Source organism: Polypterus senegalus, chromosome 10 (assembly GCF_016835505.1).
Source record: "Polypterus senegalus isolate Bchr_013 chromosome 10, ASM1683550v1, whole genome shotgun sequence".
In the NCBI taxonomy this organism is placed as follows: Eukaryota; Metazoa; Chordata; class Cladistia; order Polypteriformes; family Polypteridae; genus Polypterus; species Polypterus senegalus.
In genome coordinates, this window is record NC_053163.1 from 148,528,876 (window position 1) to 148,544,930 (window position 16,055).

Genomic DNA, 16,055 nt, shown 5'->3' on the forward strand with positions numbered 1-16,055 from the left:
TCTTGGTAAGTCTCCACAAGCTTTGCACACCAGGATTTGGGCAGTTCATCCCATTCTTCCTGGCATATCCTCTCAAGTTCTGTTGGATTGGATGAGAGGTGTCTGTAAACTGTCATCTTCAGGTCTCAACACAGATGTTCTATGGGGTTTGTCTAGGCTTTCATACCCAGAGACTTGTCCTGAAGCCACTACAGTGTTGTCTTGGCTTTATTTTATTTTTTTTTTTTTTATGCTGAAAGGTGAATTGTCTCCCCAGTCTGAGGTGGTGTGCAGGTTTTTCCTTAAAGTCTTTTCTGTATTTTGCTGCATTCATCCTTCTCTCAATTGTAACCTGTCTCCCTGTCCCTTCCACCTTGAAGCACCCACATAGCATGATGACTCCACCACCCTGCTTCATCTTAGTGGTGATATCCTTCTTACAGGTTTTCCCATCCCAGTAGAGGACTTCTGAAGTTCTGTTCAGTTGACCATTGAGTTCTTGGTCTTCTTCTCCCTGACCAAACCCCTTCCTCCTCGGTTATTTAGTTTTGCCAGACGGCCAAAACTAAGTGTAATCCTGGTGGTCCCAAACTTCTTCCATTTTACAATTACTTAGGCCACTGAGCTTCTGGGAACACTTGAAGCTTTAGAAATGATTTTATCTCCTTGCCCTGATCTTTCTCTCACCGCATTTCGATCACGGAGGTCTACAGAGAGTTCCTTGGACTTCCTGGCTTGATTTTGTTCATACATGAAGTGCAAATTACACAGGGACACGTGTGCTTTTCTAAATGATGTCCAGTCAGTTCAGTTTGCCACAGGTGGCCTCCAATCAAGTTCTAGAAACATCTGAAGGAGAATTAAAGCAATCAGGAGACACCCAAGCAGACTATGGAGTGCTGCAGCAAAGAGAAGACGTCTATGATCGAAAGATTTCAGTTTTTGATTTTTAATAAATTTGTAGATGTTTCTGAAAACATGTGCTCACTTTCTCATTATGGGTTATTGAATGTAGATTGGTGGGCAAACATGGCAAATGTATCCATTTAAATCTACAATGCAATGAAGTGTCAAGGAATTCAATTCTGAATGCACTGTAAATTGAAATCCAGTTGAAATCTGTGTGCCCCATTGCTGGTTGCCCCTTCAAATGGATTCTAATGCAGTAAAGTAGCACTTGATAAGTTTTCTTTATGGCTGAGAGCTGACATTTCATCCTTTTGCATTTATGCTGAATAACTTAACTTGTGACCTGTGACCTCAATGGACACCTCGAGTGTGTCAGACACAGATGCTGGTTCCAAGTGGATTCAACTCCTAATTCTAATAGCATGGGGTTGAACACTAATACAAGTCCAAAGACCACCTGAACATTTTCTTTGTCATTGTGACAAGATATCTCATTTTGAGGAGGTGAAAAGCTCACAAGCAGAAGATTTGGACATTTGGGTTAGCTGGTTAGATGGGTTAGCCCCATAAAATAATAAAAGTCAACGTCTTCTATTTCAGGCTCTTCCACAGATACCGAGACTTGGCACCGCAGCTTGTTCCACTTGACTACACCAGCAAGCCAGATGTGAAGTTGCCATATGAGCTGATTGGCAGCATGCCCGAGTTAAAGGTAAACGCCGCCAAGGATGCAGATGCCAGCCTATCAATAATTCATCTGGTACTAATTGACAGGAGTCTTGGAGAGGTTACCAGTAAGCTAATACCTGTTAACTGGAATGAGGCCTGCTTCATAAGAAATTGGGACCATTAGGCGGTAATTGAGACACAATGGCACTGCGCTCTCGATTTTGAGTTTCTTTTTTCCGTGGGGATAATGGGAGTCATTAGTTATGGAAGATCTGAAGTCTGCCGATTAGTCCTGTTTCAGCAGCTGTCAGACTGACCTGACAAATCAGAATGTTCAGAACCAAGTGACCGAGAAGAGCAGGGCATCCAAAATCGACATCCATAGAGTGGGTTGTGAACAGCAGGGTGGGGGACTCAGAAAGGCCTCCAGTTGTATCCAGACTGGCATCACTTAGAAAAAATAGGATTTGAGGCTAAGCTTCAGCATACTCAAAAGGAGGGCTGGGGACGACATGGAAAGAAGCAACACTCTCCAAAAGAATGCCAGAAATGCTGAGGTTCATTTTCAAAAGAAAATGACAAACACTAATGGACAACCTCCAGCCTCGCCTCTGTGGCTTAATCAAGCACATCAAAGGTGTCCAGTTGATAATATAATATGATCACCACAACCCAAATACTGATAATAGTACCTTAACATGATGTGTGGGTGGGTGGCACAGTGGTAGTGCCACTGCCTTGAAGTAAAGAGACCAGGGTTCACATCTTGGGTCCCCCATGTGTGGATTTTGCATGTTCTCCCCATGTCTGTGTGGGTTTCCTGCCACAGTCCAAGGAAATGCAGGTTAGGTAGATTGGCATTACTAGATTGGCCCATGTGTGTGTGTGTTTGATGTGTGTGTCTTGTCCCTGCGATGGGCTGAAGCCCTGTTCAGGGTTTGTTCCTTCCTTGCGCCCTATTTTAGCTGAGATAGGCTCCAGCACCCCACATAACTTTCTTCAGGCCAAAGCAGGTTACAAAATGACATAACATAATGTGGGAGCGACACTTAAAGGAATACTCTATCCAAAAATGACATGCTTTTATATGTTACTTACATATTATTATATGTTACTTTAACATGCTACTTAATTACATTCAAAGTTCCAACCCTCAGTTCCACTCTCTTTACCTTCCTCCTGTCTTTCTGCCTATGGACACATCTCCCCACTCTTCTTCTTCAACACAAGGATACGATCAAAGTGGAGCAGATGGGATTATTTATCAGGACTTTCAGAAAGCATTTGATAAGGTGCCACATGAAAGATTGGGCATCAAACTAAAAGAAGTGGCAGTTCAGGGTGAAGTTTTTAGATGGGTGCAGAATTGGCTCAGGCACAGGAAGCAGAGGGTGGTGATGGTGCGAGGAACCTCATCAGAACTGGCCAATGTTAAGAGTGGTGACCAGCAGGGGTCAGTGCTAGGGCTGCTGCTACTTTTAATATAAATAAATATAAATGATATATAAATGATTTATATAGGAATATAAAAAAACAGCTGGTTAAGTTTGCAGATGATACCAAGAGAGGTGGATTAACAGATAATTTGGAATCTGTTATATCATTACAGAAGGACTTGAATAGCATACAGGCTTGGGCAGATTTGTGGCAGATGAAATTTAATGTCAGTAAATATAAAGAATTACACATAGGAAGTAAAAATGTTAGGTTTGAATACTGTGACAGATAAGGGGGCGCTGTCGTCCCCTTGAACCCTCAGACCAGACGCCAGACGCCAGATAAAAATAATAATAATGTGCACAAAGCACCCTCCACTCCACAATACTCATAAGCAATTACAATAATACAATAAATCAATCCTCCACTCTCCCAGATGCGTTGTCACCCTGCCACCCGACTCATCTCGTCCATCTGGGATTTCCCACAATCCTTTATAGTCCATGACCCAGAAGTGCTTCTGAGCCCTCAGTCCATGTGATTGTCCAGCACTTCCAGGTCAGGTAAAAACTCCTCTTCTTCAACCCGGAAGCATGTCATTTCCTCTGTCCATGTGACTGTGACGTACTTCTGGGCTGTATGGAAAATACTCCTTGTTCCTCCCTGCAGCGTCCTCTAGTGGCCCCCATGGTATCCAGCAGGGCTGTGGATAAAAACTCCATTATCCAGGATTCCCTGCTGGCCTCCGGGGCACCTCCATGCTGCAGCGAGGGCTCCATCTGGCGGCCTGGGAGTATTGGCCGGGATAAATGACTGGCCATATGCCACAATACACAATGGGCAGTTGGAAAATCAAGAGTACACCTTATGAGAAGGATTGATGAGTTGTAGTGGACTCTAAGCTATCAACTTCCAGACAGTGTTCAGAAGCCATTAAGAAGGCTGCCAGAATGTTAGGTTATATAGCGCCTTGATATATGGAGTACAAGTGACAGGAGGTTCTGCTCCAGCTTTATAACACACTGGTGAGGCCTCATCTGGAGTCCTGGGTGCAGTTTGGGTCTCCAGGCTACAAAAAGGACATAACAGCACAGGAAAAGGTCCAGAGAAGAGCAACAGGGCTGAGCCCAGGACTACAGGGGATGAGTTAGGAGGAAAGATTAAAAGAGCTGAGCCTTTACAGTTTAAACAATTAAGAGGAGACCTGATTGAAGTGTTTAAAATTATGAAGGGAATTAGTCCAGTGGATCGAGACGGTGACTTTAAAATGAGGTCATCAAGATCACAGGGAAACAGTTAGAAACTTGTTAAGGGTAAATTTCGCACAAACATTAGGAAGTTTTTCTTTACACAAAGAGTGATAGACACTTTGAATAAGCTACTAATTAGTGTGGTGGACAGTAAGACATTAGGGACTTTCAAAACTCGACTTGATATTTTTTTGGAAGAAATAAGTGGATAGGACTGGCGAGCTTTGTTGGGCTGAATGGCCTGTTCTCGTCTAGATTGTTCTAATGTTCTTTCTTCTTCTTCTTTTCCTTCATGGTCAACATTAGCTCAATTTCCTCCAGCTCCCTGTTGGCTAACAATACTGGTAGCGGTCATTGTTAACCTGGGCCTCGACCGATCTGGTATGGAAGTTTGTATCGTTGACTGCATATTGATCTGGCAAACTTTTACACCAGAAGCCCTTCCTGATGTAACCCTTCCCATATAACCGGGCTTGGAACCGGCATGAAGAAACACACTGGTTTGTGCTTCCACTGTGGCTGGGTTTACCCCATGTAGTTTGTAGTGATGGATGAAAAATAATATATAATCTCATGTCTTAATGCAGTATGGAGATAACAAAGTTTCTGACTGAAAAGGCAACCAGGGTGACCACCCAAAGAAACTTGTCCTGCTGTTTCATTGAAGCAGCAGGAGAAGACGATTCAGTGCTACGTAGCTTTGGCGTCTCTTCACATGCTGTCCTGTTTAGCAGTTGATGCTCACATTTGCTCAAAGGGGATTATACCCAGATCTAAATGAAGCAGTGCTACTGTTGAGCAACGTGTCTTCTCTCAATTAAGTGCTGAATTTTAACTGTCAAGACCATTACAGAAGAACAGCTTTGCTAGACTCTTTAAGGAATTGGTGTTGTGAGATTCGAAATGCGCATTTCGATTGTTTTTTGATGGATATTGGAAGTGCCTACGAAACTCCAGGGATGGGCAGTTGAAGCCAGTCATGGCTCCTTTGAAGGGAACCTAAAGAAACTTGTCCTGCAGTTTCATTAAAACAGCAAATTCTATCAAAAACATCCATGAAGCGATCTCACGTTACTCACATTGCATAATTCCACATGTCAAGTCATCCAGTTGTACGCTCAGAAGCATGTCCGTTGACTAAAATATTGTTAAATGAGCCACTTCCAGAAAACTCTCTCCTGAACGGAAATGGAACACACACGGTCACGTCCGAACATTTGAATTGTAGACTCTTCAGTCTCACAAGTTCAGCAGTGTCAGTCGTAGACAACATGAGTGAATTTGACTGAAATGGTAGTTGGGAACAACAAATTCTATTTTATGTAAACCCTTAGAGAAAACCAAGTTCTTGGTGTTTGAGAAACATAGTTAACAGATTTTATTTTCTTTATTCTTAGTCTTATTCTTAATAGGCTTTTGAAACTCTTCATCTTGCTTATATCTACTGCCTCTTTACTTGTAAAACACCAGTGGGATCCTCATTTTTCATTATCCTTCCAGGGCCCCCATCTTCAGTGGCTTTTCAAGGGCTTTATTTTGCTTAAATCTCCTTCATGTTCATGTTAACTTCACCTTTAGTCTCTTTGTCTTCATGGGCTTTTCAGACCCCTGATGTTGCCTACACCTCCTTCCCCTCCAGTTTTACTTCACTTTTGGGGCCCCTGTTTTCATTACCCTTCCAGGGCCCTCGTCATCAGTGGCTTTTCAAATCCTTCATTTTCTTCTCTTCACTTGGACTTCACCTTTTAACTCTTAATCTTAATAGGTTTTTGAAATTCTTCATTTTGCTAATACCCACTACCTCTTTAATTGCATATCACCTATAGGGCCCTGATTTTCATTATTCTTCCTGGGCCCCTATCATCAGTGGATTGTTGAGGCTTTTTTTTCTCCACGAGTAACCCTGCTATTTGACCATGTAAACCCTTAACTGTGTTACACTTAAGGATTGTGTAGTCTGCACCTGCCCGCTGCACTCTGTTTGCATGTACAGTACAGTGGGTACGGAAAGTATTCAGACCCCCTTCAATTTTTCACTCTTTGTTATATTGCAGCCATTTGCTAAAATGATTTAAATTATTTTTTTTCCTCATTAATGTACACACAGCACCCCATATTGACAGACAAAAAAAAGATCTTTTGAAATTGTTGCAGATTTATTAAAAAAGAAAATCTGAAATATCACATGGTCCTAAGTATTCAGACCCTTTGCTCAGTATTTAGTAGAAGCACCCTTTTGAGCTAATACAGCCATGAGTCTTCTTGGGAAAGATGCAACAAGTTTTTCACACCTGGATTTGGGGATCCTCTGCCATTCCTCCTTGCAGATCCTCTCCAATTGTCAGGTTGGATGGTAAACGTTGGTGGACAGCCATTTTTAGGTCTCTCCAGAGATGCTTGATTGGGTTTAAGTCAGGGCTCTGGCTGGGCCATTCAAGAACAGTCACAGAGTTGTTGTGAAGTCACTCCATTATTTTAGCTGTGTGCTTAGGGTCATTGTCTTGTTGGAAGGTAAACCTTCGGCCCAGTCTGAGGTCTTTAGCATTCTGGAGAAGGTTTTTGTCCAGGATATCCCTGTACTTGGCCGCATTCATCTTTCCCTCGATTGCAACCAGTCGTCCTGTCCCTGCAGCTGAAAAACACCCCTACAGCATGATGCTGCCACCGCCATGCTTCACTGTGGGGACTGTATTGGACAAGTGATGAGCAGTGCCTGGTTGTCTCCACACATACCGCTTAGAATTAAGGCCAAAAAGTTCTATCTTGGTCTCATCAGACCAGAGAATCTTATTTCTCACCATCTCAGAGTCCTTCAGGTGTCTTTTAGCAAACTCCATGCGGGCTGTCATGTCTCTTGCCTCTCCTCAGTGTGTGGAGACAACCAGGCACTGCTCATCACTTGTCCAATACAGTCCCCACAGTGAAGCATGGCGGTGGCAGCATCATGCTGTCGGGGTGTTTTCAGCTGCAGGGACAGGACGACTGGTTGCAATCGAGGGAAAGATGAATGCGGCCAAGTACAGGGATATCCTGGACAAAAACCTTCTCCAGAATGCTAAGGACCTCAGACTGGGCCGAAGGTTTATCTTCCAACAAGACAATGACCTTAAGCACACAGCTAAAATAATGGAGTGGCTTCACAACAACTCTGTGACTGTTCTTGAATGGCTCAGCCAGAGCCCTGACTTAAACCCAATTGAGCATCTCTGGAGAGACCTAACAATGGCTGTCCACCAACGTTTACCATCCAACCTGACAGAACTGGAGAGGATCTACAAGGAGGAATGGCAGAGGATCCCCAAATCCAGGTGTGAAAAACTTGTTGCATCTTTCCCAAGAAGACTCCTGGCTGTATTAGCTCAAAAGGGTGCTTCTACTAAATACTGAGCAAAGGGTCTGAATACTTAGGACCATGTGATATTTCAGTTTTTCTTTTTTAATAAATCTGCAACAATTTCAAAAAATCTTTTTTTTGTCTGTCAATATGGGGTGCTGTGTGTACATTAATGAGGAAAAAAATTAATTAAAATGATTTTAGCAAATGGCTGCAATATAACAAAGAGTGAAAAATTGAAGGGGGTCTGAAAACATTCCGTACCTGTACATGTGTTAGCTTCACAAACGCTTCCAGCAGCCACAGGGAGAAGTGTCCACAAGGCGAATTCCTTAAGGCAGATGCCTAGGATATTGTACTATTCCCTCACCTAGTTGAGATAATTTGTCTCAGTATTTCAGAAATCAATAAATGTATGTAGTGCTTAGGGGGCTAACATCTTGTCTTGTCCACTTGATCGTAATAACAGTAGAAGTGTGTCATTTTTACGCTTTCCTTATAATATTTTTTCTGTTGCTTGCGTGTCAGAGGATTCAATGTCAGTGCTCAATCCGCACGATGGACGCACCCCTTGTGTTGTTATAAGATACCACGGCTTATGTTTTAGTGACCTCCACATTTCCCCTGACATGAACATTGACAATTGCTGCATTGTAAACATCACTTAAAAGGCTAACGTCTTGTCTTTTCCACTTGATCGTAATAATTTTTCCTTTTTGCCATGCATCAACTTGCACAAAGGTGAACCTTCAGGCCAAAGAAATTGCCAGGCAATGGGGTTTGCTTGTGCAGTGCCTTATGTGTCATTGGCTGTGTTAAGGTCTGATGCCAAATTCACGATATGACATCGCTATCACTTGATTCAATTAATGTTTCAGTTTCAGCTTATCTTAAAACTGATTTTACATCGACTCATTTGCATGCTATTGTGTTTTGGTTGAAAGCTCCGCCCCACTCATGAATAATGATATTACCATAGAGTGGCAAAACATGCAGAAATATTGTTCATGATTTTTTTGCAGCATAATGTTATTTTATCCACTAGATGGCAGCAGAATATTGTCTTTGAGGGTCATTAATGCAATACATTGAATCTTAACGGTTTATCTTGAGATATTCAGGGTTAACCATTATTTCACAGAACTTCGAGCCTGAGAGACGCTCAGGGTTAACAAGAAGAAGGATAACCTGTCATGTCATGTCATTACCTCTGAGGACACAACCCTAACAATGAGTGCATTTGCCTTAACAAATGGGAGCTCCAAAATAGTGGTGGAAGGTGATGAAAAAATTATTAACCTTTAAAACAAAGGAGAATCGCCACAATTGAATGTCAGAATCAGACTGAGCGACTCAAAAAACCCCAAAATCAGTGTTTGATTATCAGAATCAATGTATAAAAAAGTACAAAAAAATCAATAAAAGGAATCTAATTTGAATAAATACAGTCATTTTCATGTAAATAGCTAGAAAAGAGCAGGCTGGTGATGCCATGGGTCTAATATTAATCTGATGGAAAAACTCAGAATCCCTAGGATCAACACCTGTGCCATGCATGGCCAGACTGTTGTGTTGATATTTGAGATTTTCAAAGCTCCCAAATGAAAGAGTCCTGTTGCTGTTAGAAGATATAAAAACATGGTTGTTCCCCTTTACAGATTGGATGTACATATTCATAAGATCTGAGGTCTGTTTACTGAAAATATTAACAGACTCGCTTCACTCGCCAACCTACAAACCCCCCAGACTATGCTATGGTCTGCCGCTCGCGTTGTGAAGAGGGGAGCTGAACGCACCCCAAGGAGACACGCTTGCTCCTCCGAAACCCCCTCTTAAACGGTAATACAATGGGAAACACATACAGTTGTTTTGCTCGATCAGCTGCTGGTTTACTGCTGCTGCCGTGCTGCGAGATCTGCATCTCGTGCGGGGTACTTCTGTCATATCACCTATGTCCATATATTCGATCTCTTTTCGTTTTTACCTTTTCATCAATATCGCATTGAATTTTGATTCCATGTTTGAAATTACATTGTGACAATGCAACGTATAACTGCCCGGAAATGAATATCGATTCTTTCTCTCTACATAAACTGTGTCTGACAATAGCATTCGCACAAATGATAAATGATTTCTCTCGCGGGATTTCATTTTCACCAAACAACAAATCTTTTAATTCTCATTGGGAAGAAACACTATTTTTTTTTTCCCCTGATGGCAACACAAATTATACGATCTACACATCTCCGCCTTAAAGTTTAAATCCGAACAATATATTCAATCTCTTTTCACTGTTCCATTATTTCACCGATAAATAATTTCCATTTGTTTGTGCTAATGCAGTCTTTACTATCTTTTTTTGAGACTTTCGAATTTTCGTACTTCCATTATCTCTAACCTGCTCTACATGTGTATCGCTCCAACGTTTTTGAATTCTTTACGACATTCTACTTTGTCATCTACTCTTTGTCTTTTATTTCCGGCCGCGGGCATGGTTAAATCTCTTGGCACAAAGACTCGTCTTGCGGGACACGAAAGTGTCTCTCTGAGAAAATCACATCTCGTCTCCCTCCAGGCTTCCAAGATTTTTTTTAATAATAGAGAGACATCACCAAGCCTCAGATGATCAGAGTTCCATGATAATATAAAAGTAGAGATACCAAGATCCAACCTCCAAAGTGCAAAGTGAAATGCATCCATCTTTACATGTCTGGAATGCAGAACATCTTTTTGGATTTCATTGCAGGACAACCCTTTTCGGCAGAGGATAGCGGAGGTCTTCTCGGAGGACGGAGAAGGCAATATGACCCTGGATGACTTCCTTGACATGTTTTCAGTGCTGAGTGAAATGGCACCCCGGGATCTCAAAGCTTACTATGCATTTAAAATTTATGGTGAGTAGCGGTTCAAAATCGTATCAGCTCCTTTTAGAAAGGGGGTGGCACAGTGGTTAGTGCCAAGAGACCTGGGAGCAAATCCTGATGTCACATTCGGCAGCGTTTAGTCATTGGGTGTGTTAGACTTTTCGAACCGCTGCTGCTAATCTCACTGACAGACCGTGTCACTTTACACAGCCAAAAATCACTGAGCATGTCACAATTATCAACTGCGTTCCGACTTTCCAGAACTGTCCTGTTTGTCCCTTTTTGTGACAGCCAAATAGCATGCTGCCTGACGGAGTCATTGCTATGCAAAGGGTTAACAGGTATAGAGAGCTTAAACGCTATCCCTGCACCCATTTTCTTTTTTTTTTGCTATTCTGTAATGGCATATAACACATAAGACATCTGACAGACAAGCTTCTCTTTTGTTTGTGAAGTCCAGAGCACCTACTTGCCCTCATTATACTGTACATTGTACTTCTGGACGAGCATTCACTGGTTGTCCGCTTTCGCACACGTGAACAAGCACACCCCTGTGTCAACATCAGACCTGTTTAATATTGTTGGGTCGAGCCACTGGGAATGTCACACTAGGCAACTGGTCATCATGGGAGTGCACCGCCTCTGACTCACTAAGATTGTTCAAATGAAAGCCTTGAAAATCCAATGAAAATCTTGGGAATGGTCATCTAACGTGGCATGAACTTCAGGCAGAGTTTCTCTCCCTGTTGTATCACAATGTCATCTGTCCCATCTTTTGATCCTGGATGGACAGTCTGTTAGTTTTTATAAGGTATTGACAGCCCCTTGTGTTTCCTGTGATCCCTTTGGACTTCTGCTTTATGGGGAAGAAGACAAATAATTTACGAGATATCTAGAATTCTTTCCACAGTGGTTTTCCCAAGGTTGCAGGGGGTCAGTGTATCTGTCAAGGGACCTCTGGGCTGTCTAGTCACTTAGTGTTCATATAAGTACAATAGACCTATGACCTAGCACATGACTTAGTAAGTTCAGAAAAGACATGAATGAAAGTAGTCAGTCCTACATGGGTCAAGCCTCACATTTCCCAATTTGACAAAACCCAGTGGTGTTAGATCTCATCTTCTGGGCAGTTCACACTGTATTGTGTGCCAAGCACATGCCATTTATAGGCTGACTGGCACATGTGCCCATTTTGGCGAAGCACATACTTTCTCCTCTGCTGAGGTAGGGTTTCTTACATACAAAAAATAAAAATAAACTCTTTGGCCAAAAGCCTGTGGACACATGACCATCATACCTAAATAATCTTGGTGGACATTCCATTCCAAAACCATTGACATTAATATGGAGTTGGTCCCACTTATAACCACCTCCACTCTTCTAGGAAGGCTTTCAACCAGATTTTGAAATGTATCTGTGGGAAATTGTACCTCATTCAGCCAAAAGAGTATTTGTGAGGTCAAACACTAATGCTAGAAGAGAAGAGAAGTCCACATACATGACTGAGATGGCAACTGCATGAATTCTGGAGACTTGACTGTGATGGTGACCATATGCAGCTGAGAAACACAACTGTGGTGCTGATCTCAAATCCATAGTCATAATAGTGACCTCATGGAGTGCAGGCATTTGACTGTGATGGTGACCACATGAATTCCAGACACTGCACATAAGATGCCGACCTTATAAAATTTAAAGCCATAGCCATAACAGTGACATCATGGAGTGCAGACATTTGACTATGATGGTGACCATATGAAATCCAGAGACCAAACTAAACTGTTGACCTTTTAAACTCCAAAACCATTGCCATAATTGTGATATCCAGGAGGTCAGACACATGAATGTGATGGCAACCTCATGAAACCTGGAGACATGACTGTGAGAGTGATCACATACAGTATACACACACAGATGTGGTGTTGACCTTAAATCCATAACCATAATGGTAACCTCATGGAATACAGACATTTGACAGTTATGAAATCCTAAGACCAGACTGAGTTTCAGCCCTTGAAAGTCTAAGTCTGTAACTTTTATAGTGACCTCATGGTGCACAGACCCTTGACTGTGATGGTGACTGCATGCAATCCAAACATGTGATGGCAATAGTGATTTCAGAAAATCCATCACATAACCATGATGTGGATCTCAAAGAGTCCAGGCACATGACTGTTATGGTGACCATATTAAGTTTAGACACACAGCTGTGGTGATGCCGTCATAAATTCCAAATTCACAACCATAAGGTTGTCCATACCCTTGACTGTAATGGTATACTGTACTTAGTTTCATCCCACAGCCATAATGTTGACCTAATGAAGTCCAGGCACATTCCTCTTACAGTGATGATGAAATCATTCTAGGGATATACAGTAACTGTTATGGTTAGCACATTAATGTCCACATGAAGTGGTAACATCATAATGTCCAAACCTATGGACATTATGGTGACCTCACAGTGTTTAAACCCATTACCATAATGATGATCTCTTGAATTTCAGTCAGATAGCTGTTATAGTGACCATATGAAAACTAGAGATGTGACTGTGATGGTAACTACATGAAGTCCAGACAAATGACTGTGATGATGACATTATAACATCTAAAAACCTTTGACTGTAAGGGTGACCTCAATGAGTTCAGAGAGATAAAAATTACTAGGACCATATGAAGATCATTTTTATTTCCCCTCTCCCATTTTTTCATTCACTTCATCACTTCCAGCCATCCAGTTTTGAGTGACTCCACATGAACTGAGCATTATGCAGAGTGTCATCACACCTTCTCTCTCCTGTGCACAAAACCAGAAAGAGTTAGGAGATACTCGGGCTTTTGAATGAGACCTCACGAAAAGAATGGCGAGTGAAAGGCAGCTCAAGAATAATTTATGAGGCCATTGTGTCAGGGGTTCGGTCCTGCTCGTCAGTGCCCCAATATTTTCTAATTAAAACATGATGACAGCCATTCAAAGTGGCTGGCCAGCTGGCTTTTACGGGGGTGAGCGCTAGTCATGGGTCAAATAAAGTTGTCATATTAATTATTTATGAAGAAAATACAGGAAATTATTATCCTTAACAGTACAGTCAAGTAATACGACATAAGTTTTAATCCTGGGAATAATCCTAAAATGCCTCCAGTCTGTGAAGGTTCTGCATAACTGAGTTTCCAGGACGTAATTCTCAGCACTACTTCTACTTGTCATTATAGCGGTTAAGTTCACAGTTATGGTACAATGAAATTGCCACCTGCATCTCTGATCAACATACAACTGATAATACAAGATCAGAAGCTTCCAACTTCATGACCAAAGTCAGTATCATCCAAAAACAGTTCAAGACTCCTAAAACATGCTCTGACTCTCCTCTATGTCGTTCTACTCTTTCCTCTTCCTCTGCTGTAAACGACTCAGACATTTCAGACCTGCTCTGTAACCCAAAGACCCATGGCCTGTGCATTGGATTTCCTTCACATCTTCTTTAGTCCACCTCTCTTTTCGTGATTCCCTACATCGCTTCTCTTTATAATCCCTCACCAACCTGTGGTATCTTTCCTATTGATGTAAAGAAGTCTCACGTGAGATGCCTATTCTCAAGAAACCCTCTCTCAATCCATTACCCAGTTACCGTCCTGTCTCTTTTCTGCCATTCCTGCCCAAGACTATAGAACACAGAGTCCACAAACAACTCTCCTCTTATCTCTCTGACAACAATCTACTACTGTAGATCCTCTCCAATTTGCGTTCCAAAAGGGTCACTCTACCGAGATCGCATGGCTTTCCGTCACGCATTCTCTTAGATCTGCTTGAGTGACTTCCTTCTCCTCTGTCCTTATTCTTCTTGACCTTTCAACAGCTTTTGATACTGTTTACCACTCCTTGCTCATCTTTACCCCCAATTAGTATGTGCTGTAATCTACCTTTCTGACCGATCCTATTGCGTTCCTTGCTTGTCTTCTCCACAGAAACTCTCCACTTCTCATTTCTCTCTACGTTTGTTCTTTAGGCAATGTTATTTCTTCTCCTACCACCTCGATGTTAATGATACACAGATCTTTCGCTCATTTTTCACTTCTAACCCACAGGTTTCAGCCCAGATCTCCAGCTATTTCTCTTCCATCTCATAATGGATGAATGCTCATCACCTTAAACTTAACTTTTCAAAGTCAGATACTGTGATACTTTCCTCATATTTGTCTCTAAGCATTGCCCTTGAAGATGTCATCCTTTAACCATCAGTCACAGTCAGGAATCTCAGCAGGACTCTAGACTCCTCACTTTCATTCATCAAATATATTTCTTCAACACCCCAATCTTGTTGTTTCTTTCTTCATCATAGTTCAACACGTCCTCACTAATTATGCCACGCAACTCCTTGTTCTGGCGCCGATTCTCTTTCGGTTGGACTATTGCAACTCTTTCATGATTAGGTGTGATTTTGGGTCCTCAAAGGTTTGTTTCCGTCATTAGGTCGCTTCCAACATTGCCAGGGGTGTGGTGTCTGAGGTCAGGACCCATGTGTAAGCTACACGATGGTATAAAAGGACAGCTATGAGTGCAAATCCTTAGCTGATCTGCAGATACCAACTCTCTGAAGTTATTGAAGTGTTTCTCTGTCCTCTTTTCTTACATATGTTTACGGTTTTGACCGTCTAGTTCGACCACGATTATTGTTTCTCGGATTGGATTTCGGTTTCATTTCACTTTATATTTTTTGTTGTTTTGTTTTTTACATGTAGCTCCTGGTATTTGCTCATCTGCCAGTTTGCTGACAGAACATTGGGTTTTCCTTTAGCTGCTCGTCTAGAATGTCTCTGTTTGACTGGTGTTATCTGTTCCTCGTTTCACTCCACTGCTTAGGTCTTTCCACTGGCTACCTGTTGCTGCAAGCTGTTGTCCTGACCTACAGTTCTCTGAATGGTTCTGCTCCTCAATGTCTCCAATCCTTGGTTTCGCCATACGTCCCTTCAAGAAGTCTCTGTTCTGTCTCTGTCTGATGTCAGATGTGCCAAGACTAGACAATGCTTCTCTGTTGTTGCTTCAAAGCTGTGGTCTGAACTCCCTTTGGCTATTCACCTTTAATCCAATTTCCTCATTTTTGATGACACACCTTTTTATAAAATACTAGCTGTTCCCCGTAGCTCTGCCCACGTAGTAGTGAAACAGGACAAACTTTAAAAATCATAAAAAAATAATGTCATTCTGGGCAAACAGAAAGTAGCTATGTTCTAACATCAAAAGTTGGCACTGTGATCGTGTTCAGCTGCTGACGGGAGACCGTCCTCCACGTGGGGAGAAAAGCACGTGGCCGTGATATCTCTGCCAATCACCAGGGCCCCACCCGCTTTCCCCTCGCCTCGGCCCGCAGCCTCATTGTTGGATTTGCATAAATAAATTGGTACCATAAGCGAACTGTGAAACTTAGCGTGATGAGGGAAGTCGCAAAATCTACCGGAATGTTCAAGCAAATTATAGAAAATAAGTAAGTCAGGGCTCTTCAATCACAGTCCTGGAGGGCCGCAGTGACTACAGGTTTTCATTCCAGCCAGTTCCCTAATCAGAACTCAGTCCTTGCTGATAATAAAACTTTGGATTTAACTATATGATTTGTTAGC

General features: G+C 42.0%; 1 protein-coding gene across 1 annotated transcript in view; it reads left to right on the forward strand.

Annotated features, from left to right (window-relative positions):
• cib3 (calcium and integrin binding family member 3) overlaps window positions 1–16,055 on the forward strand; it is a 43,891-nt gene that overhangs the window by 13,281 nt on the left and 14,555 nt on the right. The window contains exons 3-4 of the mRNA XM_039767038.1: window positions 1,489–1,600; window positions 10,325–10,472. Coding sequence (XP_039622972.1) covers window positions 1,489–1,600; window positions 10,325–10,472 — 260 coding nt within the window. The remainder of the gene's footprint in view (window positions 1–1,488; window positions 1,601–10,324; window positions 10,473–16,055) is intronic.